We start from the raw sequence: 26,324 nt of genomic DNA, 5'->3' as shown, positions 1-26,324 counted from the left end.
GTGTTGAGATCGTCTTCTAACCTCATTTAACAAAGCTGTTTCCTAAAATGCATAGGTTAACCATTATCTGAAAATAGAATAGGAGGTATCTTTGTAAGCATAGTAAATCATTGTGGTAAAAAATCATTTGTTAAGGGGGCAGAACAGTCAAACTGGATGACTGGTCTATGAGCAGCTCTAAGAATAAGTAACTGAAATTGGACAGAAATGAATAATGGGGATATTGACTGTGTAAGTTTGAAAGCTGGCATAACCCTAGAGAACTGTGAAACTGATTAGGGAAACAGCACAGTATGAGATGTTAGAAAGAATCCTTAGTAAGCTTCTCTCCATGGTTTTAACAAAGAACTCTGAATACTACTTAGCACCTTAGTAATAAACAGCAACTTCAATAGGACAATGAGGCCTTAACAACAGGAACATAGGACTTAGGAGCAGGAGTAAGCCATTCACCCCCTCAAGCCTACTCTGCCATTCAATATAGTTATGGTTGATCTGGTTGTGGTTTTAGCTCTACATTCCTGTCTGCCCCTCCATGATAATGAACACCAAGTCCATCCCCAGTGAAGAATATAATGGATAATGTTTGGAAGGACTCTAGCTGCAGTAGGTAGTGGAGAAAAACTCCCCAGGATCAATCCATACTGACTTTGGTCTAACACCCTTCACTTGTTCAGAAATACTTTGCGAAGAAGCAATGCATCAACAAGAGAAAGAGAAGGGCTATTCACATTCACCAGCCAACCTGCCCGACCTCGATGTGTACCTGCTACTCGTCAGTCGTATATTTGTGATTTATAACTAGTGTGTTATATCTGTTCTTACACACTGATTAAACTCAAGATAATTGCAACATTGCCTTCAGTTGACCTTGAAATAAGAACGTAAGAAATAAGAGCAGGGGTGGACCATACGTCCCTGCTCCACCATTCAATAAGATCCTGCCTGATCCTTTGTTTCCACTCCATTTCCCTGCCCTCTCTCCTGGATTCCTTGATAGATCAAAAATTCTGTCCATCTCAGCCTTAAAATTTACTCAAGCACAGAGGATCCACAATCCACTGGTATAGAGAATTCCAAAAATACACAATGCTTTGAGTGAAGGAATTTCTCCTCTTCTCAGTCCTAAATGATCAGCCCCTTATCCTGAGACTGTGTTCTAGATTTTCCAGCCAGGGGAAACAACCTCTCAGTATCTAACCTATCAATGCCCTTCAGAAACTTGTATGTTTCAATGAGATCAATCTTCATTCTTCTAACATCCAAAGAATATAGGGCCAATTTATCCAGCCTCTCATCATAGGACAACGCTTTCAAATTCCAGGAACCAATGTAGTCAATCTTCACTGTAGTGCCGCCAATGCAAGTACATCCTCTCTTAAATATCGAGACTAAAACTTGGCACAGTACTCCAGATGTTGCATCACCCAAGCCCTGGACAATTGTAGCAAGATTTATTTCCTTATTCTTGCACTCCAATCCCCCTGCAATAAAAAGCGACATGTCTTTTGCCTTCCCAATTGCTTGCTGTACCTGCCTGCTAACTGTGTGTTCCTTGTATAAGTATACCCAAGTCCCTCCGAACATTAATTTTCTCACCTTTTAAAAATAAAAATATGCTTTTCCACTCTGGTTACCAAAGTAACTAACCTCACACTTCCCCACATTATATTTCATCTGCCAACTTGCTGCCCACTTAGCCTCTGTGTGTCCTCCTCACAGCTTACATTCCCATCTAGCTTTGAATCGCCAGCAAAAGTGGATCTATTATGCTCGATTTATTCATCTAAATAGTTAATACAAATAGTAAATAGCTGAGATACCAGCACTGATCCTGACAGCACTCCACTAGTCACAACCAACTTAAAAATGCCCCATTTATTCCTACTCTCTGCTTCCTATTAACTAATCCTCCATTCATGCTAATATATTACCACAACTCCATGAGCCCTCATCCTGTATATTATCCTTCTGTGTGGCATTTTATCAAATGCCTTTTGGAAATCTAAGTACACTAAATTTACTGACTCCCCTTCATATACCATACTAGTTACACTCGCAAGAAAATCTAATAAGCTTGACAAATATGCTTTCCTTCTCTTAAAACCATGTTGACTCCATCTAATGATACTATGATTTTCTAATTGTTGTTAAGATTTTCTTAATAATAGATTTCAGCATTTTCCCAAAGACTGTCAGGCTAACTGGCCTATAGTTCCCTGTTTCCTCTCCTCCTTTTTTGAATAGAGGAGTTGCAGTTGCTAATTTCCAATCCACTGGGACCGTTCTAGAATCTAGGGAATTTTGAAAAATCATGAACAGTGCAGTCAGTATCTCTGCAACTATCTCTTTTAGAACCCTAAGATGTAGGGCATCAGGTCCCTGGAATTGGTCAGCTTTTAGTGCCTTAGATTTCTAAATACCTTTCCTCTGCTAATATTAATTACCTTAAGTTTCTCATTGATATTATCTACTCGATTACCCTCACTTCTGATATGTAGTTGATTTCTTCTACTGTGAAGATTGACAAAAATATTTGTTCATCATCTCTGCCATTTCCTCATTCCCCATGATAATTTGCCCTGCCTCTACCTCAAAGGGACCAACGTTTACTTTAGCTACTCTTCCTCCTTTTTACATACTTGTAAAAATTCCTCCAATCTGTTTTTATATCCCTGGCTAGTTTACTCTGATATTTTATGTTTTCCCCCTTCTCAATCAACTTTTTGTTACCCTGTGCTGCTTTCTAAAGTTTTCCCAATCCTCACGGTTACCAGCTCTTTATTTAATCTAATACCATCCTTAAATTCCCTAGTTAGCCACTGATGGATCTTTCTCACTGATTTTTGTTTTGTTAAATTAAATGTACAGGCATTTTTGTTCTTTCTCAGTTTATTCCCAGCCATACCTGTTTAGTCTGTTTACCCAATCAACCTTAGCCAGCTCTCACATCATACCTGTGTAACTGGCTTTGTTTAAATTTAAGATTCTTGTTTGGGAAGGGGGTATGACACACTCAACCTTAATATGGAACTCAGTTGTAACTCTTTCGAGTACAAACACGTTTCCATCTGTTCCTATTCAGATGAAGTTACATTGTTTCATAGTTTGCCATTGTGAGATTTGAACTCTTGATCTTGGGGTTACAAACCCAGTACCATAACCACTTGGCTATTTAGGCCAAGCTGGAACTCAGTTGTATTATTATCACATTTTCCCCAGAGGATCTTACTAATGAGATTACTAATTAAACCTGCCTTTTTGCACAATACTGGATCTAAAATCTGTTTATTCACGTTTAGTGGCCTGGCTGAGAATGGAATGAACTAACTAGACTGAGGTCAATTTAAGTAATTGGCAACTCAAGGGTGTTGACCTCACAACAATATGATCAGCAATCTCAGCTTTCACAAATTGGATTGAAATATTACTAGAAATGAAAACTGATGTGGAATTGGCAACTGACATTTCATGCAATCTCATGTCTTAGTGTCATAAATGAATAATTAACAACAGTTCTGGTTAATATAGAAAACTAAGTCTTGCATTTCTATAACACCTTAAACACAGATTATTTTATGACTATCTCCTCTAAACAATCATGTTTCTTATTATTGACTTTTACATTACCTGTGTTTCTACTTCAATCTCCTCGTCTTCCACCTCATGTCCAGGAGATTCCAACAGAGAGATAGTATCAGATTCTATTACCACCTCTAAACCCCAATGCTGGCGAGCAGTTTTATCTTTCAATAAACATGATAAAAACAGTATCTGGTTAAACGTAGTTAAAAAAAAGTAACATTTGAATTGTGTGTGTAAAGTTTTAATAGTTACTATTCACTAATTTGAAGCATGCCTTGTGGCTCAGTAGATGACACTTCTGCCTCTGAATCAGAAGCTTCGAGTTCAAGTCCTACTTCAGGACTTGTTGATCACAAAGGATTGGCCAAACAGGTTGATAGTCGACCTGCAATCCTTCCAGCATGCTCATGACAGGCAATAAGAGGAGAGATTCCTGGTCAGTCCAGCTTGATATGAAGTGGTGTCTCTCAAACTATGACCACTTATCTATCTCTAACAGAGAGAAATGCCTATGGTGTCTCACAGACTATGGATACGGATGGATGGATTCACTAATTTGCACACAATAACCTTTCATAGGATTGCATACCTACCAGAAAAGATTGAAAGGCTGGAACTCTTTTTGCTAGGAAAGAGAAGACTGACAGGTGACTTGATAGAGGTCTTTAAGAACACGAAAGGGTTTTAGAAGGTACAACCAAACATGTTTCCACTTGCAAGCAAAATCAGAACTAGGCACCATAAATAGTCATGAGTAAATTCAGAGGGAATTCAGGAGAAACATTTTTACCCAGTGAGTGTTTAAAATGTGGAACTTGCTACCATAAGTAGTTAAGACAAACAGCATTTAAGGGAAATCTAGCTAACCATGAGAAAGAAAGGAATGAGAGAATCTGTTAATAGAGTTTGATGAAGGGGTGAGAGGAAGAGACTCAAGTAGAGCTGAAACAGTAATGAATCTATTGAGCCAAGTGGTCTGTTCTGTGCTGTAAATACTTTGGCTGAAGGACCACTCTGGACATACAGATTATCCGAAGTGCAAACAAGTCTTCTTTTTCTTTATTCTCAATTTTTAAGTTTTCCCACAGCCAAGTTTGGCAATTGATGAGTTACTGCAAAGCTTTGCTTGTTCTGCAACTGTCCATTTATCAGGTGCAAGAAAATTCATGTTTAATTTACCTATCACTATTCCAATGGGAATTTTTATTTGACGAAACATGACCACCTCCACAATGCAAACTGGTTAATATTAGAAATGTGCCCTGGGAGGAAATCTCAGAAAGATACCTTATCTACCAATATCTAGCCAGCATTTTATAAGAAATCATTTGTATGTGTTGAGAATTTACCAAAGGAGGTTAAGAAATATGGGTGGTTTGGGGGTGGGTCAGTCTGAACTCTGAACCTTTCTGAGAGTATTTGCAATTGTTCTTCCTTATATTAATGCATTCCATTCAGCATGATCTGCATTTACAGTTCAAACACAGTAACACCAAACACTTCCAAGTTGGATTGTGTCAGACGTTAAAGTCAGAAAAATCTTTCCACACATTTCTCAAACATGTGCTCTAACCACAATATCAGAAGCATCTGGTGCAGAGCTGGCAAAATGCCAATTACTATGACTAATATTGTTTCACTTTTTAAAATATGATCTATTTTGATGTACATCATATTTGAAAATAAATACAGTTTCACATATTTAGACAAATTTGGAATCCAAGTGACTCTTGCTGATCATTTCCCTAATGACACTGCTGCTCATGTATCAGCAGCACATTGTTAATTTTCCATTTTCTATAACTTAATGGACAAGGTGTTGTTGTCAAATTAACAGACAGCTTTTGACATTGATTAAAGAATAGTTCCTGGGTGCAGCAATTAGCTCACTGACACATTCATTAACTTGCAGAAATGGATTCAGGTTGCAACAGGTGGTTACACAATTAATTTGTTTCTACTGAGAATTGAAACAAAAACTGAAGTTCAAACACAATATAATCCTGTTACTAAAGAACATTAAAATATGCCACTTAAACTGTTTGAAAGAATAAAATTAAATAAGATTACATCTTTGGCTAATTGAAGGATCATATTATTGTACTAAACCACAACTATCAAACCAAGACATGTAACCTATCCATTTCCTAGAATGTACCCTCAGTTACATGCTTGGATCTTGAGAAAAAATATCCATCATTTGAAAAGGATACAGAAAGTTCTAGAGCTGCACCACCAAGAAAGATAAGCAGCCAGGGTAAAGCTTGCAGGATGAACTCAGGAGACTTCTCATGTGCCAAAATAGCAGCAGCATACAGTGCACCCCCGAAAATTGAAAGGATCAGAGCCCATTTCTGGAGACTGCTATCAATCTTCCCCCTAGACTGTAAATTAGAAAAAATGATTTAATATCTTTTTTAAAAAAATCAAGTTTTACTGCCCTTGGATTTGACTACCCCAATCCACTCCTGGCAGCCTCCCACTTGCTATGGTCCAAAAACATTAGGTCATCCAAATTTCTGCTGCCCGTGTCCTTACTTTCCCCATGACTCCTGTGTTGCTGATCTACACTAACTCCCAGTTGAGCAATACCTCAATTTTAAAATTCTAATCCTGGTTTTCAAATCCCTCTCTGGCCTTACCCTTCCCCATCTCGGTAGTCTCCTCCAGCCACACAACTTTCTAAGATATCTACACCTCTAATGTAGACCTTTAATTCTGGTCTCCTTGTTCTCAATTTTAACTGCTCCACTATTAGCAGTCATGCCTTCAGCTGCTAGGACCATAAGCTCTGGAATTCCCTCTCTAAACCTCTCTTTCTTCCATTAAGACACTCGTTAAAATCTACCTCTTTGACCAAGCTTTTGCTTGTCTGCCCGAATGGCTCCTTATGTGGCTCAGTGTCAAATTCTGCTTTACAGCTTTCCTGAAGTGCCTTGGAACATTTCACTATGTTAATGGCACCATATAAATACAAGTTGTTGCTGTGTTGGTGTTCAATTGAAATGAAAATTAGGCAGCATATATGAGGGGTGACCAATCACCCATAATGCATTTCCCACCTCTGAGACATTGCCCATCCATCAAGCAACCTTAACCCAAGTAGCTTCTGGGTACAAAGAGGGCAAAAGCCATTCTCAGTGAAACTGGATGTATCGGGACAATTTTAAATATTGGCCACTCTCCAACATTGACACGGAAAACTTTTTTCAACAGCAATTAGCTGAACAAATTGATAAATCATGTTTACTCTGTCTACCTGAAGTTATGTAAAAAGATACAAAACAGGACAAAAATCATCAGCAGCGCATTAGGAATAGTAAAGGTGCTGCTTCAAAACCAGAATTTTATGCAGAAATCCTAGTATGCCTTTATCAAAAATGAGTAATTTCATATGCATTTCTTATCACTCAGATTGATACTCCTACTCACTGCCTTTAAAATCAGTGGAAACCTTGATGTCCAGCCAATGAAAACAGCAATCACCCCCAGCACATAGCCAATGATTTCTGTGTTGTCCTATAAAAACAATTATAAAACTGAATTAATCAATAAACATTAGTTATATTCACAGATGAAGATCAAGTCACAACCAAACTTTAATCAAATGTCTTAAGATTTGCCTCCTGCTAATGTTAAATGCAGAGTAACATCGTTCAGGAAATGACAAAAAGAAATGCAGCCATGTCTGTGAAAGGCTACTGATCTGTATAGAAGATAAAGGTATATCCAATAATGAACAAAAAAGCATGGTTCTCATATCTATGAGTACCTGATATCAGATTCAGACTAAGCACGGTGAAGGTTGACAAAGAAAAGCAAGCTTATGTCTGTGAAGTTATCATAAATCCTGAAGGACTTACATCATGAGGGCATCAACATTGATATGATCTAGAAATAAATATAATCATTGCAGAGGAAATGTCACCTTTTCTACAATTGTTAGGGAAGGTAATTTTTTTTTGTGCAAGAGTGCAGCCAGAGTGAACATTAACAGGGAGGTTGTCATAAAACTCCTGAAAATGAAGAGTCAAGGTCCAGGTGAATACATCTACAAAAGCAAATACCATAGATAGAAGCAGTATGTGAAAATTTGTCTCAGGTATTTTATGTAGATTTTTGGAGTAATCCAGAATTTTGAGCTTATTGCTGGAGTTCCTTTTGTATTCAAGTTATGGACATGAAGATCTGACTTAAGCACAAGCAATTCTTGTTGATTCGTTCTCTTAATGGACAGAAACACTGCCTACGCCTCTCCAGTGTTTAAGAAAGGACAACAGCATGAAATAAGTTATGTTCATTGAACCCTGCAGTCAGTCCAAACGTGACTATATTGAATAAAGCAAGGAGAAATGAAAGTTACTTTTCTGTAACTTGCAAAGCCATCATGCTCACACCGGTTCTATAAAATGTAATTCATTCAATCCTATCCAGCTGTTCTTTTCCCATGCCCTTATAAAATGCTTTTTATTTTAAAAATATTTATCCACTTGTTTTCTAAAAAAAAATATTTATGAGCGTTCCTTCCACCTTCATTTCTGATAAGGTATCCATGTCCTAAAACCCTCTGCAGAAAAAAAATTCTATTCCTCCTTCCCTTTATTCTTTTGGTAATTATTCTAAATACATGCCCTCTAGTGACAGCCAGGGGAAGCACAGTTTTCTGATTTACTTTATCAAAACCTTCAAAGTTTTGAACACATAAAAACCTTGAAATTTGCTTATCTAGCTTCGCTGTCAAGACCAAAACTGGGCACAATATTCAACTGCAGTCTAATTTTCTCAGGTTAAACTGATTGACTGTTGCAAGAGAATACCCAATGAATCTTTTGGAGCGTCCATGCCTATGGACTATTACAAGTTGCTTCATCACACAGCTTTAGCACATGCTGGTTCTATTGCATCTCGTGTCATTTACAACTGTGACCATTGCATGAACTTACATAATAGTTTGGTGGACAGCTAAAATAGTTTAGCAAGTATTGAATACAAATATTATTTATTCTTACAATTTATTAGTCAGCACAATGTTGTCTACTGCCCTGTCTATATAACATGCCCCCATTCACAACTGTTGTGAATTCTCAGTTCCCACATAGCAATGTTCACCATTGACATAAACAATCAGGACTCAGGAATCAGAAGAACAAATGCTACATTTGCAGATGATATCAAATTAGAGAGGGTAGTTAATTCAGAGGGACAACACATACAGGAAGACACAGAAGGGGTGTGTAATTGGCAAATTATCAATATAAAAAAGTGAAAGGCAGTTCATTTTGTTAGGGAGAAGAGGAAAAGAGGGATCTGAGGGTACAGACAAACATACCACAAAAAAAGCAATGCAGTTGAATAAAGCCATTAAAAGAAAAACAAAAAAAGCACTGTGGGTCATTTCTAGAGGAATTGAACTAAAAAGTTGAGAAGTTATATCAAACTTGTATAGAAATTTCTTTGGGCCACACAGTGAACAGTTCTGGTCTTCATTTCATATAAAGGACATAGAGGCACTGGAGAAGGTGCAAAGGAGATTGACTAGAATGATACCAGAACCGAGAATTTATTCTGACTAGGAGAATTGAACATGCTTGGGCTTTTATCTCTATAAAAGAGTGAGGGGTGATATAATTGAGGTCTTTAAGATCATGATAGGGTAAACACTGAGAAGGTGTTTTCACTTGCTCATGAGACAAAACTAGGGGCCATAAATATAAGATACTTACTAATAAATCCAATAGGGATTCAGGAAAAAATTCTTTACTCAGACAGTGGAACACTTTAACACGGAGTCGTTGCATTTAAGGGGATGCTGGATAAACACATATGAGAGAAAGGTGTAGAGGGATACATTGGTGGGGTTAGATGAAGAAAGCTGAGTGACTTGTGTGGAGTATAAACACCAGTGTGCACGTGTTGGGCTGATGAGTGACCTGTTGCTGTGCTGTGAAAACTTTGTAATAATTGGTACAGTTTCCTAGGAATCATTTTAATCAAATGAGAAAAGTAGGCTGAGACAGCAAATTAGGACATTCACACTGACATAGTAATAATGACAGATTTCAATCTTGTGAGATCAATGGAAAGCAAAACACCCAAGCCTGGAATGATCAGATAATTTAATACCACCAAGTACAACAACTGAAGAAATTCAGTTGTATTTGCAAAGACTGATGGACTAAACTGGAAAATCTTACAAGGCTGAAAGCACAAGGACTTAATTCAAACTTTCCTCTGAATCTGTAAACTGTCCAGATGGTTTACGTTTGCGTTAAATGAGCAGCTGGTGAGCCACTCAGTACTATTTTACCTGAAGTAATGTGGTGAGCAGTTTCCTTCTTGGTCCACGAATATCCATTTCAGCAACAGGAGAAGCCCAGAAGTAGCAACTTGTGCCCATAGTGAAAGGTAAGCAAACCATGAACATGGCACTTCTTCTTTTATTTCTTTTTCTTAGCTGATCTGATTATAGAATACAAAGTGTGACAAACTGGGAGATGTCCTTATACAATTACATTCCTTAGTATAAAATACAAAAGATATGCTTAATGTTGGGTGTTGTGCTTTATACTTACTGTGTTCTCTTGGGGCTCATTTTGATCGCCCATGTGAGTTGGAAAGGAATTTCCCAAAAGTTTTTCCCTAAATTGGCCATTATGTTTTTTGACCACTCTCAGAAGATTATATTGCTGCTAGTGGATGGGGAGCAGTGGGGGTAATGATGCTTAATTTGCAATCAAACTGTTTGGTAAATTCTGACAGACCAGCTATATATTGTTGCCTACCAGGTTGTATGCTCGCACATGGATATATGTATGGTTTGTGTATTATATAATTATATATAAAAGTTCATCATGATATTGAATGATTTGATGGGGTATAAAAGTTTCCCAACATGTTTCTCCCCTTGCTTATCAAAAGTAGAGAAACTCTTTATGAAAATGGTGGTTGCCCTGAAGTGATTTAAAGTATGACTCTTGGTGTCCAATTAAAAATCAAACAGAAAGTGTTCCAATTTAATTTTTCAGGACTTCAGCATTTCATACAAAAAAATTTACCATTTTCGAAACTTCTTCCTAATTTTCACATTTTCTAATTGCACATAGCATTCCAAGAAGAATGTTAAGTATACCCCACAACTATGCATTACGGGTAGAATAAAAGACTCTAGTTACCAATTTCTGGACAAATACATAGAAAAGTACTAATTTACAATCATGGAAATGCATGTAATAAAATGTAACATTTTATAACTTCACAGAGTACACATCTACTACCTTAGAAATGTTGCACTCTAAAATAATAGGCTGTATAGAAGCTTCAACCTATATTATGAAACTGACCATTAACATTAAAATACCAGATTAATGGTGTATGCACCAATTGAAAATGATTTATGGAATGGCAATTACAAACGTGTAACTGACAAACCCTCCACATTAGACTCAAAGAATCCAACATTTTGAAGTTTACTTGATGAGTTTTTTTTAAAAAGAAACACATGCAATATTGGAGTGAATTTTGCAGTTAACATTCACCTCAGCCACTACATGTGGTAGCGAGCTCCACATTCGTACCACTCAAATAAAGACGTTTCTTTTGAATTTTGTTTTGGATGTACTAGTGATTATCAAATCTATCACCCCTAAAATTTGACTCCCTCAATATTGCAAACATCTCTCTTCAAACCTGTCGAACCCCTTATAAATTTAAAGGCCATTATTAAGTCACCTCTCAATTTTCTCTAAAGAAGATAGCCCCAGCCAGTTCAGTCCTGCCTTTTTTTTTTATTCGTTCATGGGATGTGGGTATTGCTGGCTCAGCCAGTATTTATTGCCCATCCCCAATTGCTCTTCTTCAGAAAGCATTTAAGAGTCAACCACATTGCTGTGGGTCTGGAGTCACATGTAGGCCAGACCAGGTAAGGACGGCAGATTTCCTTCCCTTATGGACATTGCTGAATCAGATGGGTTTTTATGACAATCGCAATGGCTTCGCAGTCATCATTAGACTTTTAATTCCAGATTTTTATTGGATTCAAATTCCACCATCTGCCGTGGTGTGATTTGAATCTGGGTCCCCAGAATATTACCCCTGGGTTTCCAGATAACCGGTGTGGTGACCATTGCTGGTATCACACTCGGGCTTGCGGGAGGGATTGGCCATGGATCCCCAGACAGAGGCAAAAGCGGGAAGGATGGGGGTTGAGGGGAAGGAGTCACCAATGAGGTGGGCAGGAGGGGATTCACAAGGGCAGAGGCATGGTTCTCAACAGCTCCCACCCCACCACCCCCATCTCCCCAATGACAAGTCCTGCAATCAGGTATAAGATGCCCAAAAACAAGCTACCCCCTGGTAGACCACTTGCAAACCTGATAAGGTTTGCTGGCAGCCTCCCAGGATGGCAAGTTCCCCCAGCCGCCCATCATTGAATATCAGTGGTGGCAGGATGAGGCCTTTAAGTGGCTACTCAAGGCCCTCACTTGGCCTCTGGGCAGGAAGGTGCCCATCCCGCACCCTCCTGCCTAATCAAACAACCCCCTGCCTCTGAATTCACCCCAGAGGGTCCATTAAATTCTGCCTTTAGACTTTCTTGATCTCTTTGCAGCCTTTAACATGTCAACCATACTCCTCCAATGCCTCTCTTCTATTGTCCGGCTTAATGGGATTATCCCAGCTTGGATCCACTCTTACCTACCAATGCACAAACAGAAAACCTCCCAAAATAGCATATCTTCCCAGCCCTTGACTGGCATCCCTAAAGTCATCAAAAATAAACCTTGGGCCCCTCTTCCTCCCATACTCGCTATTCTTCAATGACATCATGCAAAGACAAGATACTAAGCTCCACATGTATACTGATTAAGTTACCTCCCTATCACCTCTCATAGCTTCTCCACTACCTGCATTGTCAGCCTGTTTAACTCACATCCAGTCCTGAATGAGTTAAAACATCCTCCAATTAAACATCAGAAGGACTGAAACCATTGTCTTAGCAGCCCTTCCATAACAAATACCATTATCTTGCCACCAATTCCATTCTCCTCTCCAGTCACTGTCTCAGGCTGAACGACCTCACATCCTATTTGACCCCAGGCTTTGATTCTGACCTTATCTCCTCTCCATCATAAAGACCACCTATTTCCACCTCCAACACAGCACCCATCTCTAGCTCAAAACATCTGCTGGTGAAAGCCTCATCCATGTTCTTCCCAATCCAGACTCAACTATTCCAAATCTCTTCTCTCTCCTCCTTACTTATATAATCTCCTTTATCCCTATAGCCCTGAGAACTCTATGTTACTCCAACAACGGCCTCTAAGTATTCTCTACTCCCTTCACCTCACCTTTGGCAGCTGTGATTTCAGCTGTCTGGGCCCAAAGCTCTGGATTTTCCTTCCTAAACCTCTCCCTCTTCCTTTCAGACCCTCCTTAAAACCCTATCTCTGACAAAATTTCCATCTACTCATCCTAATACCATTTTCTTTGGCTTGGTATCAGTTTTGGTCCTATCACACTTCAATGAAGCACCTTGGCATGTTTTCCCATATTAAAAGTTCTCTACAAAGCTGAACTTCAATGTATGATGCACATATTCAAAATTTACTGAAGGCACAAAATAGGCAGCATGATTTTATTGTACGTGACTTCAGGAGGAGATGAACAGGTTTGTAGATTGGCCAGATAGATGTCAGATAAAATTTCATGGGCGGAATATTTTCCCGGTGGGATCTTACGGTCCTACTGAATTCAATGGACTTTTGAACGGCTTGCCGCATTTTAAGGCTGAGACCATAAAATTGCACCCTATATTTTGAAATGTGAGGAGACATATTTTGGGAGAAAGAATAAAGAGTTATAAAAGATAGTAAAACTTTAAATAGTAGGAAAGACACTGAAAACTTCGGATATACAAAGTTGGAGGACAAGTTATAAAAAGAGCATAAAGGATTTGAGGTTCTATCAACTGGACCATGAGCAGAAGTTAGTAACCTTTGCAAATGATTGGTTATGCAGCATTTACAATACTGCTCCCAAACACTGAACACTTTAGTTGAAGAAGGATTCTGAGACCATAGAGAAGGTGTCGAAAAAATTCCTTGAGATGATGGGAAAGATCAGAGAAAATAGGGCTATTTCAGCACAGCATATAAGCTTAAGAGGAGTTCAAATGGAGATATTTGAAACTACGGCCTATTGGTGTGCGGGCACATGCCCAACACAGTGGAATGTAATATGATGTGTGTCCCGTCATCGCTCTCACTCGCATGATATTTTGTTCGGTGGGTTGGCTCCAAGTCTGCCGATAATTGAAAGGCTTATTAAGGCCATTAAGGACCTAATTAACTTGAAATTTACACTGCCTGTCCAACCTAGTGGTTAATGAGTAGGCAAAAAGGCCAAGTGGCCTTTACAGTTTTTAGGAAACTTCACCCACGAGCAGGATGAAGTTTCCTAAAGCTAATACTAAAACCTTTATTTTGACGTTAAAAACATGTCCCGTTTTATGTGACACAGACACATGAGGGGACGTGTTTCATTCAATTTTTATTGTATTTATTCATTTTTTTTTTTAAAAGTGCTTCAATCTCCCTAAGGCAGCTCCATGCTGCAGGGAGATTGATGCATCTTAACTGTGCCCGAGGCCCAGCTCTCCCTCCTCCCCCATCTGCAGAGGCAGTGCTATGAACTGCCGCTCACGTTCCACGCTGGGCGTGATTTAATTGGTCCACCGCATGAAATCACAGTGTGGAGCTGATCGCGGGTGGCAGTCGGCTCCCTGGCTGTTCCTGCCGAGCCTGCCCAAGAAGGGCAAAAATTCAGGCCTATGAAGAATTTGGAGAAGAGGCAGGAAAATGGGACAGAATATGTAGCTCTCTCAGAGAGCCAGTGGGGATGGGCTAAATGATCCTTTTTGTGTTCTATAATATAGAGATAACTAGAAGGAAAAGCTATAATCACCAACAATTTACTGATACACAGATAGAAATTTCTATCAAAGCAGGATAATGTTTAAAAATTACATATGTCTACTCAATAATACCGGCAACGTAATGTTTTTTGGCCTAGCATTGTTTCTACCTGTTGTTGATCTGGATCTTGAACCACACACAGGAAACAGGATTAATACAAAATGGAGAATATCCACTGCTGCCATATAAGCTGCTGTAAAAGCCTAGAAATAGAAAAAAAATGAGAATCTTTTTCTTTATGTGGTTCTTACTGTTGATTTCCATCAAAAAACAAAATGTCATAAGCTTTGTGAGCGATGGAACCATGTGAAGTGACCAGTGTAGTTTTGAAAGCGTGCTTAATGGTAAAATCCTTTCAATTTTGTTTAGCTAACCCTTTAAAGACATTTTTGCCATCAGAGCAGAAAATGGACGCTGAGATTCCCTACATTTCAGTGTGATATCAATCAGAACTAGAGGGTCAGAATACTTAAAACAGAGCTATGGTTACTCAGGCCAAATTTAGCATTATTAACCTGAAAAATAAACTTATATTCTGAATTTTGTAACAACTTTGTTTCAGCACTGGGTTAGTATCAAAGCTTTACTGTCTGTCACTTACAAAATGATTATTTTTCTAAGCCTGCAGGTCACAACAGATAAAAGTTGTTTAGGTAAACTAAGCAAAGAATGAGATAATAAAGATTTGTGTCTAAGATATTTCCTTTATGTAAAAATATTTTCATTAGAATCAGGGTTCAAAAAGTAAGAATGATTTTTTAGTACTTGACTGTGCGTCACCAGTCCAGGGACTTGTTCCCATTACAGAGAATCAACATTTTTTTTTAAATCCTCCAGTTTTAATGTCAGCAATACAAAAGTCACATCTTCTACTGCTTTTAACAGCAACTAAGGCTTCGTGCGCTTCATTCTATGACCAGTGGTATAGTTCCACAACAAGCTGAGCTCCCTATCCAGATTTAAGAAGTGGCCAATACCACTCTCTTTCATTGCCTTAACCTGTCCACGACTACAGCTAACAGTCTAATACATGTCTTCATCAATATTGGATTCTACTCTCCAACACTCTTCCCCTACAAAGAACTCATTCAAGCTGTAGTGATCGGCTCCCCCACCTGTAAAAATCCCCCACTCCAATCACACATTATCAAGCTCCACTAGCTCCCCAGGCCCAAGCAAGCTAATTTTAAGATCCTCATCCTCATTTTTAAATCTATCCACTGCTTTATTCTATCCTAACTCAGCAACTGTCTCTACACTGCTCTGACATGACGTCATCATCATTCTGTCCCACCATCAATAATTGTTCCTTCAGCCACTACACTGCTGCCTTCTCCAAGTCCCTCAGAAGCCTTGCAAAAACATTTATCTACAATTGTGCTTTTGTTCCTCTGCCCCCGCAAATGGCATCAACATTGTTTCTCATCGTGCGAGATATTCCAAGATATCTTTGTGGTGGAAACAGAGCCCTTATAGGTTCAAAGAGGAAAATTTCTGCATCATGTAAATGACTTTAGATAGCCACTTTAGTTGAAAAACTTTGGAAAGGGTTACTAATATCTTGTACTTTTTTTAAGAAAAAAGACTTTGCCCCATGCAAGTGAAATATTTTACTGCTTGCTATTTGTATTCTATTTGTGTAATTGTCAAATGCAAATAAATGTAAATAAATTATAAATAAAGTAATAAGTTTTAGCCCAGGTTCAACATTCTGACAGGATAGTACTACCACCTACTCAAGTGGATAGGAGAATATGGCAGACAGCATACATGAAATCAGGCATTCAATAGCTTTATAAAAGTACAATTGTGCTTGTGGCATGCTATCCTAACACTTCCAAAAGGCAGATTCTTGTTCTTGGTAGACACAGATCATCTTATGGAGACTAAAAACAAAAAAACTGCGGATGCTGGAAATCCAAAACAAAAACAGAATTACCTGGAAAAACTCAGCAGGTCTGGCAGCATCGGCGGAGAAGAAAAGAGTTGACGTTTCGAGTCCTCATGACCCTTCGACAGAACTTGAGTTCGAGTCCAAGAAAGAGTTGAAATATAAGCTGGTTTAAGGTGTGTGTGTGGGGGGCGGAGAGATAGAGAGAGAGAGGTGGAGGGGGGGGGGGGGCGGTGGTGTAGTTGTAGGGACAAACACAAACACCAGGAGGGAAATGGAAAGCAAGGAAGGTGAGCAAGACAACAGAGAGATACAGAAAATCTCTGTGTTTAATTGACTGCCACTGCTCTTCAAGAAATGCCTACCTCCTTGAAGAAGTTCTGTTCCTCTCTGCGACAAGATTTCCGTATCTCTCTGTTGTCTTGCTCACCTTCCTTGCTTTCCATTTCCCTCCTGTTGTTTGTGTTTGTCCCTACAACCACACCACCGCCCCCCCCTCCACCTCTCTCTCTCTATCTCTCCGCCCCCCACACACACACCTTAAACCAGCTTATATTTCAACTCTTTCTTGGACTCGAACTCAAGTTCTGTCGAAGGGTCATGAGGACTCGAAACGTCAACTCTTTTCTTCTCCGCCGATGCTGCCAGACCTGCTGAGTGTTTCCAGGTAATTCTGTTTTTGTTTTGGATTTCCAGCATCCGCAGTTTTTTTGTTTTTATCTCTGTGTTTAATTGACTGCCACTGCTCTTCAAGAAATGCCTACCTCCTTGAAGAAGTTCTGTTCCTCTCTGCGACAAGATTTCCGTATCTCTCTGTTGTCTTGCTCACCTTTCTTGCTTTCCATTTCCCTCCTGGTGTTTGTGTTTGTCCCTACAACCACACCACCACCCCCCCTCCACCTCTCTCTCTCTATCTCTCCACCCCCCACACACACACCTTAAACCAGCTTATATTTCAACTCTTTCTTGGACTCGAACTCAAGTTCTGTCGAAGGGTCATGAGGACTCGAAACGTCAACTCTTTTCTTCTCCGCCGATGCTGCCAGACCTGCTGAGTTTTTCCAGGTAATTCTGTTTTTATCTTATGGAGACTGTCTTTTTGCTGAAAACTCAAGTTTGGTGGTGCAAGAAAGTCCAAAATTGTACACTTTCCATACACAAGGATTAGAGAAATACAAGTTGTTATAGATGCATTGTACATTACAACATTAAATTACACTTAGTAACCTAAATTCAAAACAAACATTGTAGCAATGCATGGTTTCTCAATGACTAAATAAAAAACACTGAATGTTAGGCAATGTTTACTTAAGATGACTAATAGGAGTATAAGGCACTTGAACCAATCATTTCTGTATTTCACTATTCAAAATATTTAAACAGAACAAATCCCAGAGTTGGGAGGTTCTAAAGAGGAAATAAGTAAAGTTTAGATAACAAGATGGCTCAGGAAAACTCAAACAATCGACAGAACCAGGAGAAAGCTCACAATGAGGAGGAAACAACTGAATAGATGAAGTAGTAATAAAGATCCATAAATAACTAGATTTCAAATAGCAAACAGAGCTGAAATAAAATCAGAGAGGACTGGTGCAAAATCAGAAAAAGAAAGGAAATATCAATAAAGTGAAGCTGATTCTGGAGAAATTGGGAAACAAGGCCCTCTGAGAAACTAGCAAAGTAAAGTTGGTGTCAGAGCCAAAGGGAGATTTTGAGTCCTGGTAATAAGAAACCAAATGCAGTAAAATGAGATTCAGTGAAACCATAACCACTAACCTGAATGCTCAGTTGTTTTGCTAGAAGTGCCCCAAACATGTTGCATATATTCCCCAGAAAAGCATAGATGGTACAAGGCAAAGATTCTTCTCGCCAACCTCTCCGTTTGCAGCGAAAATAAAAGAGCCTAAAAACAAAAGCGAACAAAGGAAATGTTGAATACAACAGCTCTGATATTTCAGAATTCCAGAGATTAAGGGCTGAACTGTGACTCCCAAAAATAGGTTGATTGTCATCATATCAGAGGTTGAAATGCAAAAAATCTGGATCAGGATCCAAACCTGTATCAAACCTGCTCACTTCCGGTCTTAACAAAAGTGGGATGAGGGGTGGGCGATCAATCTGCTCACGCAACACAGGTTATTTATTTAAATAATAGAGTGAAGGCAGGGAGTTTCATTGCAACAGGTTTTCCAGGCTCAGTGAAAAAGGATGAATCTGTGAGTTAAATGCCTTTAAGGCACTACTAGTGGGTCAGGAGGTGCAGGAGTGTTTTCTCCAGATCCAACCAAGTACCCAGTAAACAGCATCCCTACAATCTGTCAGCTCCCCCAGCTCTGACTATTACTGGACCACCAACCCCTGCCCTCCCACTGTGATCAGGACCCTCCGAACTCCACCATGCATATGTACACGCAACCCCGCCCCCCCCACCCTGCTTGCTCTTCGGCCCTATGAAGCTGGTTTCCTGTGTAAAGAGCTCCAACTTGTCCTGCAGAGGCAGGAACCCCAGAAGTAAAAAAAAAAGCAGACCTGCAGTTAAATACTGCAGCTCATTTGGGAAACCCATCCTTTTGGGTTTCCTGATCTTACAACAGTCCTTCCTGCACAGAACTCACCTCCAAGCTAGAATCAGGCCTTAGATTCAGAAATAAAATCGGAAAGATTCATCATGAAAAGTAAGAAATCTGTAAGTCTTTAAACCAGCCTTTTTAAAACATGCATGTGTCCCACATACACAAATAACTTGGTAATTCCCATGAGGTTTTTGGGAATTTGAGGTTAAACACACGTCATGGTAACATGGTACAAGCAGAATTCCCTCTAAAAATTCCTTCTGATATATCCATGAGCATTAAACAGAGTTAACCACCCTGGTCAGCCCCCTAGTTCACATTTAGTTCTACAGCTAAATGAAATTTGATTGTGCAAAACTTAAAAACATGGGTGTGTTACAGGATATCCTGGTAAAAAACAATGAAATTTTTTTGACAAACTTTTTCTTGCCATAGGACATAAGACAACTGTCGTTTAGTATATGCATGATGATAACATTACACAACCATAATTTTTTTATACTTTAATAAAGCTCTTTCCCTCATGATGTGAAGTTTCCTGGAAAAGATATGAACGAATAACAGCAGCAATGACGGAACATCGGCAACAGTAACAATATAAACTTGAATGGCAAAATTCAGATGATGAGCTCCACTTATGCCAGACCTGGATGTCAGGATTAATGGGTCACTCCAAACAAAAAATCAGAAATGTGCTGTTTGCAGTTACTATCTTTGCTTACATAACAGCAATGATTGCACTTCAGAAGCAATGAATTAATTGGCTCTGCAGCACTTTGGGACATTTAGGGACAAGCATTCTGCAGTTCTTCTTCATTTAATTTATATGTCGCTTTTCACCTCAAAATGTCTCACAAAATTTTTAAGCACTGTATAAGTGGCTGCCATTCTGTGCAAGTAGCACCCCTCAAGTGAAATGAATGACTGATTCCTTTTAAGGCTGGTTTATGTGAGGGAAAATGTTGGTTTGGTACCACAGTATTCTCATATTTTCAAATACTTTGCAAGGATCTTTAAACTGCAGATAGACTACAGATTATGAGATTATTGTGAATTTATCCACTTTGTTGCAGTTGTAGAGAGCAACGGAAACAAAGAAAATAGGATATAGGCTGATAAGTTATATTGGGATTGCTTTGGTAGGAAGAATAAAAAAGCAGAATATTATTTAAATGGAGAGGAAGACCGCAGAACACTGTGGTACAGAGGAATTTGGGTGCCCTCATACAATGACTATAAAAAGTTAGCATGCAGGTACAGCATGTACTAGGAAGACAATTGAAATGTTGGCCTTAATTGTAAGGGGGATGGAGTATAAAAGAGAGAGAGAAACCTTGTTACAATATACAGGGTGTTGGCGAGACCACACCTACAGTACTGTGTACAGTTTTGGTCTCTTAAGGAGGCATTTCCTTGCATTTGAGGGAGTTCAGAGAAGGTTCACTGGGCTGATTCCTAGGATGAAAGGGCCATCTTATGAGGAAAGGTTGAGCAGTTTGAGCCTATACTGAGTTTAGAAGAATGAGAGGTGATCTTATTGAAACATATTTCTGAGGAGGTTTGACTGGGGAGATGTTGAGAGGATGTTTCCCCTCGTGGACGAATCAAAAACTAGGGGGCAGTTTCAGGATAAGGGGTCTCCCATTAAGATGGAGCCAAGGAAGAATATCTTCTCTCAGATGCTTGTTAATCTTTGGAATTCTTCACTCTAGAAAGCAGTAAGACTGGGTCATTGAATATATTCAAGGCTGGGTCATTGAATATATTCAAGGCTGAGTTAGACAGATTTTTGATCAGCAAGGGAGTCAAGAATTATGGGGGCAGGCAAGAAATTTGAGACCACAATCAGGTTTGTGAAATTCAGGAATAAAGTTGGAACTGTCAAAATAAGAAAGGAATTACATAGTATATTATGTGCTCAGAATGCCCAACAAGAGCTTTACAATCTATTGATTATTTGTAGTCACTGTTAAGTTGCAGGGAAATGTAGGTGATCTATAGACAATAGGTCTTACAAACAGCAAATTAATAAAATAATCAGAAATCTGTTTTTGTTCATTTTTAATTGAAAAATATTCACCTGGATACCAGGGGATCTATTTGCACTTCAATTAGTGCCGTGTGATTTTTTTAAACTTGAATATACACGAGGCCTCGGTTTAGCATCTCATCTGAAAGATGCACCCAGGGACAGGCTAGCTTGTCCAAAACAGCATAGCATTATTTGGGATTCTCACAGGAAAAAAAAGGCATTGGAAAACATTCTTTCAAGCACTAAGGAAAATTCCCGATTTCCCCACTTGCCTAGTCTGTCCGTACTTCCAATAATGTAGCACTCCCTCAGTAATGTAGGTATCGGCAAGTCTACAATGGGGCTTGATGCACAACCTTTCAGAAAGGAAAAAAAAACTCCTTATTTGAAATAAAAAGAGAAAAAGTGTTGGAAATACATAGCAGGTAAAGCTCACCCACTTATACAGGATCCCTGCTTACCTTGACAGATCTGCCATGTGCTTCCAGCATTATTTGTTTCCAATATCAAAATGTTTGACCTACGTCTGATTGTTAACTTTTCCAGAATATAAACAGAAACAAAAGGTGCTTGGACTCAGTGAAGCCCCTCCCTCCAGTTCCCCATCTTTCCCAGTCTCGCATCCGATTCATTTTGAACGGCTCTGAAATTTGTGCCTCTCTGTTCTGGCTAGTGGACATGCAGACATTTATCACCTCTTGTTTAAAAGCCCTTCTTTCCACCCTTAACATATAGTCAGCCATCAGCCCAAAGCACTGAGCTACACGGTAGCTCCATTTCTCACCCAGTATTGAGGGCTCTTACAGCAATAATATTCCGGCTCCCCTTCCTCGCCCTGGAGATGGAGGTAGGTGATTTCAGAAAATTCTCCCTCCCTGTTCATTTGGTGGAGGTGGGCTTCTAATTCAGAAATAAAATATTAGTAACACTTACATAAAGTGAGCGATTGCCCAAAGCAGCAGTGATAAGAGCCAGAGCGCAAAGGAAATGCAAACTTTCTCCTGAACGAAGCAGTTTATCCAGTAATTCCAGTTCCATAAGGAAGATGAACCAGTCGGAGTCCCACTGCCCCGAGTTGTTCCTTCAGGGTGACTCTGATTAGTGTCGGCGGCAGATGTCATTCCGACTGCACAGAATTCCTTCACACTTTGCTTAGAAAGTCACTAACATCAACATCTCGAGTTTTCTTATTCACGACACCTTCATTAATCTGCCTTCAAAATAAAGTCAACCTCTGGGCATCGGTCCCTCCCGGTCAATGTAAAATGTTCAAATGGGCTAATTTAGTTTAAATGTGGGCTCCAAATTAGCACCCGAGTGGTTTAATTCGCAGTTCTCTCTCGGTAAAAAAGAGCCAGGAAAGTTTCAGGCTCCACTGCCGGCTCTTCCTGCTTTGTCATTTGGAGACGTAACGACTCTGAGCTTCCTTCAAGGCCAATTGTGGGAGCGCAGGCTCAGTAGCGAGGACTCGGCACAGTATCATCTTTCTCACTGTAGACTACCTTTTCTACTGCAAATGTGCAAGTTCCGTGAACAAAGCAGGCGCCTTTTCAAAGCTCTTAAAGGCGCAGTGTACTTCCAGAAATACTCTTCCAAGCTTGAAACTTGCAGTTTTCCCCAATTTGTTTCTCGAAGGTAGTCAAACTGCGCAAAGACCTTCCTGCACTTCATGTAAGAGACTAATTCATGTTATTCCAAGTACCGGGAACAAGTATTTTGAAGTAAAAGTAACGAATAAGAATCAGTATTATCGAGAACAGGAGACCATTCGGCCTACATTTCGAAAGCAGTATCAAATACTCCCAAAATGTTTTCCTTTACAAATGTTTATCTAATTGCCTTTTCAAAGTTATTGAATCTGCAACAGTCGAGCAGCACATTCTAAATCTTAACACATTGCGTATCACCTCTGCTTCTTTGCCAATTACCTTAAATCTGGTTACTGATCTTATTGTCACTGGAAATGGGTTTGCCTTACTTATTTCATCAAAGCCCTTTAAGATTTTGAAAATTTGCATAAAATCTCTTCTTAACATTTTATACTCTGAGGAAAACAACCCGTTTCTCTGCTCACTTCACATAACTGAAATTTTTCATCCCTGAAATAAAAACAGAAAATGGTGGAAAATCTCAGCAGATCTAAAGAAGAGGAGTCTTTCGGACTCGAAACGTTAGATCTGTTTCCCTGAAGAAGAGTAATTCAGACTCCAAATATCAACTCTGTTTCTCTCTCCACAGATGCTGTCAGACCTGCTGAATTTTTCCAGCATTTTGTTTTTATTTCAGATTTCCAACATTCGCAGTATTTTGCTTTTATCTTTCATCCCTGATATCATTCTAGGATATCTGAGTCCTTGATATCCAAACTAAAATGTATTGCCCAGAATTGGCCACAGTATGCTGGATGGGGGCTAATTAATGTTTTATTTCTATTTGGCATAACTTCCTTGCTTTTGTTCTCTATGCCTCTATTTATAAAACCAAGGATTCCATATGCCTTTTTAACAGCCTTCTCAATTTGTCCTGCCACCTGCGGGGGGGGGGGGGGGGGGGGGGCCCTTTAAAATTGTACTAATTTATATTGCTTCTCTTCAATTTTCCAACCAAAATTAATCACTTCCCATCTATTTGCATTAAATTTCACCTGCCATGTGTTTGCCTATTTCATTAGTCTGTGTATGTCCTCTTGAATCTGTTACCATCCTCCTCGGTGTTTACGATATTTCTGAATTTTGTGTCAGCTGCAAACCTTTAAATTAATCCTTGTGTATCCAAGTCTAGGTTATTAATATATATCAATGAAAGCAGTGGTCCCAATGTCAACCTCTGGAGACATTACTTCATGCTTCTCTTTTGAAAAAGTACTGTTCACCAAACACTATTGTCTGCTTTCTGTTCCTTAGCCAATTTCATAGTAATGCAGTCACTGCTCCTTTAGCCTAATTTTAATTTTTGCCAACAAGTCTATTACAGCAAGTTAAACAAGAATAGGAATCAAATCTGGAGCCTTCATGATTTTTTAAAACCTTTTAATCAATAATAAACCAATGTAACATTGTGAGGATTCATTTTTGGAACTAAATGATCCAGGAATTGAATCTTGAAAATTCTGAAGTATACCTCTAAAAAATTTAATTCACAATGTGATTACCAGAGAAAGGAGGTGTGTCTGGTTCAAATAAATTGGAAAACAAAAAAATGCAAGACTCCAGTAGTTTTATGCCCATGCGCCAAAGCTGCTTTCACTGTCAATTATTTTCTGTTTAATTAATAGGAAACCATAAAGCTAAGATGAATGTAGCATTCTAACCAATTTAAATAGGAACACCTGAAAAGAACACCAGTCATACCAATCAATCATGACTAAATGATGCAATATTTGTATCACAAAGATAAAATAGCACCACAAGTCATATTGGACTTAAGTAGCAGAAAGTGAACTGACAACAGTATGCCACCAATATTTTTTTTATTCACTCATGGGGTTCGAGGGTTCTGGAAAGGGAATATGTAAACTTATAAAGCAAAAGGATATGGCAGCATTGCAGGGCAGCTATTTAGATAATCATTCCCAGAGTGTGACAGGAAGGGACAGAGTGCACAAACATTTAAAAAAAAGCAGCTAATAGGGTCAATGGGGGGAATAATGGTAAAAAGGTAAAATTAATTGTACATAGTATTCGGAACAAGATAAATAAATTAACGGCTCAAATAGAGGGTAATAGGCATTCTCTTACAGCCATTAAGGAGACATGGTTATGAGGAGATCAAAGCTGGGAACTAAATATTCAGGGGTATGTGAATTTTTGAAAGGACTGGAAGGAAGGAAAGGGTGGTGGGGCAGCTTTGTTGGTACGAGATGGAATAAGTATGATAGCAAGAAATGATCTTGGATCCAAAGATGTAGAATCCATATGGGTGGAGGTAAGAAATAACAAGGGGAACAAGACACCAGTGGGAGTAGTCCCCACAGTAGCTCTACTGTGGGACAAAGAATAAGTTAGGAGATAATGAGGCCATGTAAAAAAGGCAGTACATTAATCATGGGTGACTTTAATCTTCACATAGATTGGGAAAATCAAATCGGCAAAGGTAGCCACGAGCAAGAATTCATAGCCTGTATTCGGGACAGTTTTCTAGAACAATATGTTGTGGATCCAACCAGGGATCAGGCTTTTTTGGACCTGGTAATGTGTAATGATCTCAGAGTAAAAGATCCCTAGGAAACAGTGACCATAACATGGTAGAATTTAGCATTCAGTTTGAGAGTGAGAAACATGGGTTGGAAACAACTGTGCTAAACTTAAAGAAGGGTAATTTCAAAGGAATGAGGGCAGAGTTGGCTGGAGTGGACTGGGAAAGGAGTTTAGCAGAAAAGATGGTTGATGAACAATGGCAGACATTTAGGAAAATAGTTCATGACATAGAACAAAGATATATCCCAGTGAAGAAAAAGGATTCTAGGAAGAGCATAAACCAACCATGGCTAACAAAGGGAGTTAAGGATAGTATCACATTGAAAGAAAAAATATACAACATGGCAAAGATTAGTGGTAAGCCAGAGGATTGGAAAAGTTTTAAAAACCAACAGAAGATGACAAAAGAAAAAAAAGAGGGGGAAAATAAGCTTTGAGGGTAAAATAGTGTAAAGAATATACATCTTTAATTCTGTTGGACTATGCATTAAAATTACAATGGCTGAAGTTTGAAAGACATGTCCATGAGAACAGTGTGAGGGATACATACAATGTTGCTGTCCTGGAACAGAGTGTGCATGAAAGACAGGATGGTGCTGAGGAGGAATCTGGTCTAATGGGGAACTACCTGGCAACAACATTTTAATTGGTCCCTGACCAGGTGACCAGAGTAGTGCAGCAGAAAGCTCCTGGCCTAAAAGGAAAAAGACCTAAAACCTCTGTCTCCTGTGTGTGTCAAATTCCAGTAATTCTACAATAATAGCTAGCTTTTTTTCTCCTCATATCTCTATAACCTGCTCATTCTCTCTGAAAACCCCTGGCAAGAGGCAAAGGGGAAAATCACTATTAGAGACATTGAAAGGCAAGTGCTCAACCAATGAACTAAAGACTGAAAGTCTGAAGACTGAAGACCACCTTGTGTCATCAACAAAGAACTGAAAGGAATTTGGAACACATTGATCAAAATTAATCCATTGAATCCTGTACTCCAGAATTGGTGCTAATGTGTTATTTTATCCCATCCTTAAAATCCGTGTTTTTGCACGTCTTATATGTCTTGTATGTGTGTTTACAGGG

General features: G+C 39.1%; 1 protein-coding gene across 6 annotated transcripts in view; it reads right to left on the bottom strand.

Moving 5' to 3' along the window:
• The window catches only part of tmem44 (transmembrane protein 44), a 39,362-nt gene extending 16,849 nt beyond the window's left edge, over positions 1-22,513 (bottom strand). Inside the window, exons 1-8 of one of the 6 annotated variants that reach the window (XM_041180778.1) lie at positions 21,985-22,513; positions 21,324-21,407; positions 18,223-18,349; positions 14,665-14,758; positions 9,893-10,044; positions 7,018-7,104; positions 5,799-5,969; positions 3,631-3,774 (exon numbers count right to left, since the gene is read on the bottom strand). In XM_041180778.1, coding sequence (XP_041036712.1) covers positions 3,631-3,774; positions 5,799-5,969; positions 7,018-7,104; positions 9,893-10,044; positions 14,665-14,758; positions 18,223-18,349; positions 21,324-21,407; positions 21,985-22,172 — 1,047 coding nt within the window. In that variant the 5' untranslated portion in view covers positions 22,173-22,513. Of the gene's footprint in view, positions 1-3,630; positions 3,775-5,798; positions 5,970-7,017; positions 7,105-9,892; positions 10,045-14,664; positions 14,759-18,222; positions 18,350-21,323; positions 21,408-21,512; positions 21,590-21,984 lie in introns of those variants that run through there. The other 5 variants (XM_041180765.1, XM_041180761.1, XM_041180771.1 and 2 more) reach the window with 5 other exon arrangements.
• Between the last annotated feature and the right edge of the window lie 3,811 nt (positions 22,514-26,324).

The sequence above is a fragment of the Carcharodon carcharias genome, chromosome 2 (assembly GCF_017639515.1).
Source record: "Carcharodon carcharias isolate sCarCar2 chromosome 2, sCarCar2.pri, whole genome shotgun sequence".
NCBI lineage: Eukaryota > Metazoa > Chordata > Chondrichthyes > Lamniformes > Lamnidae > Carcharodon > Carcharodon carcharias.
Note: the sequence above shows the minus strand (reverse complement) of the source record. Positions and strands in the feature narration are given on the sequence as shown.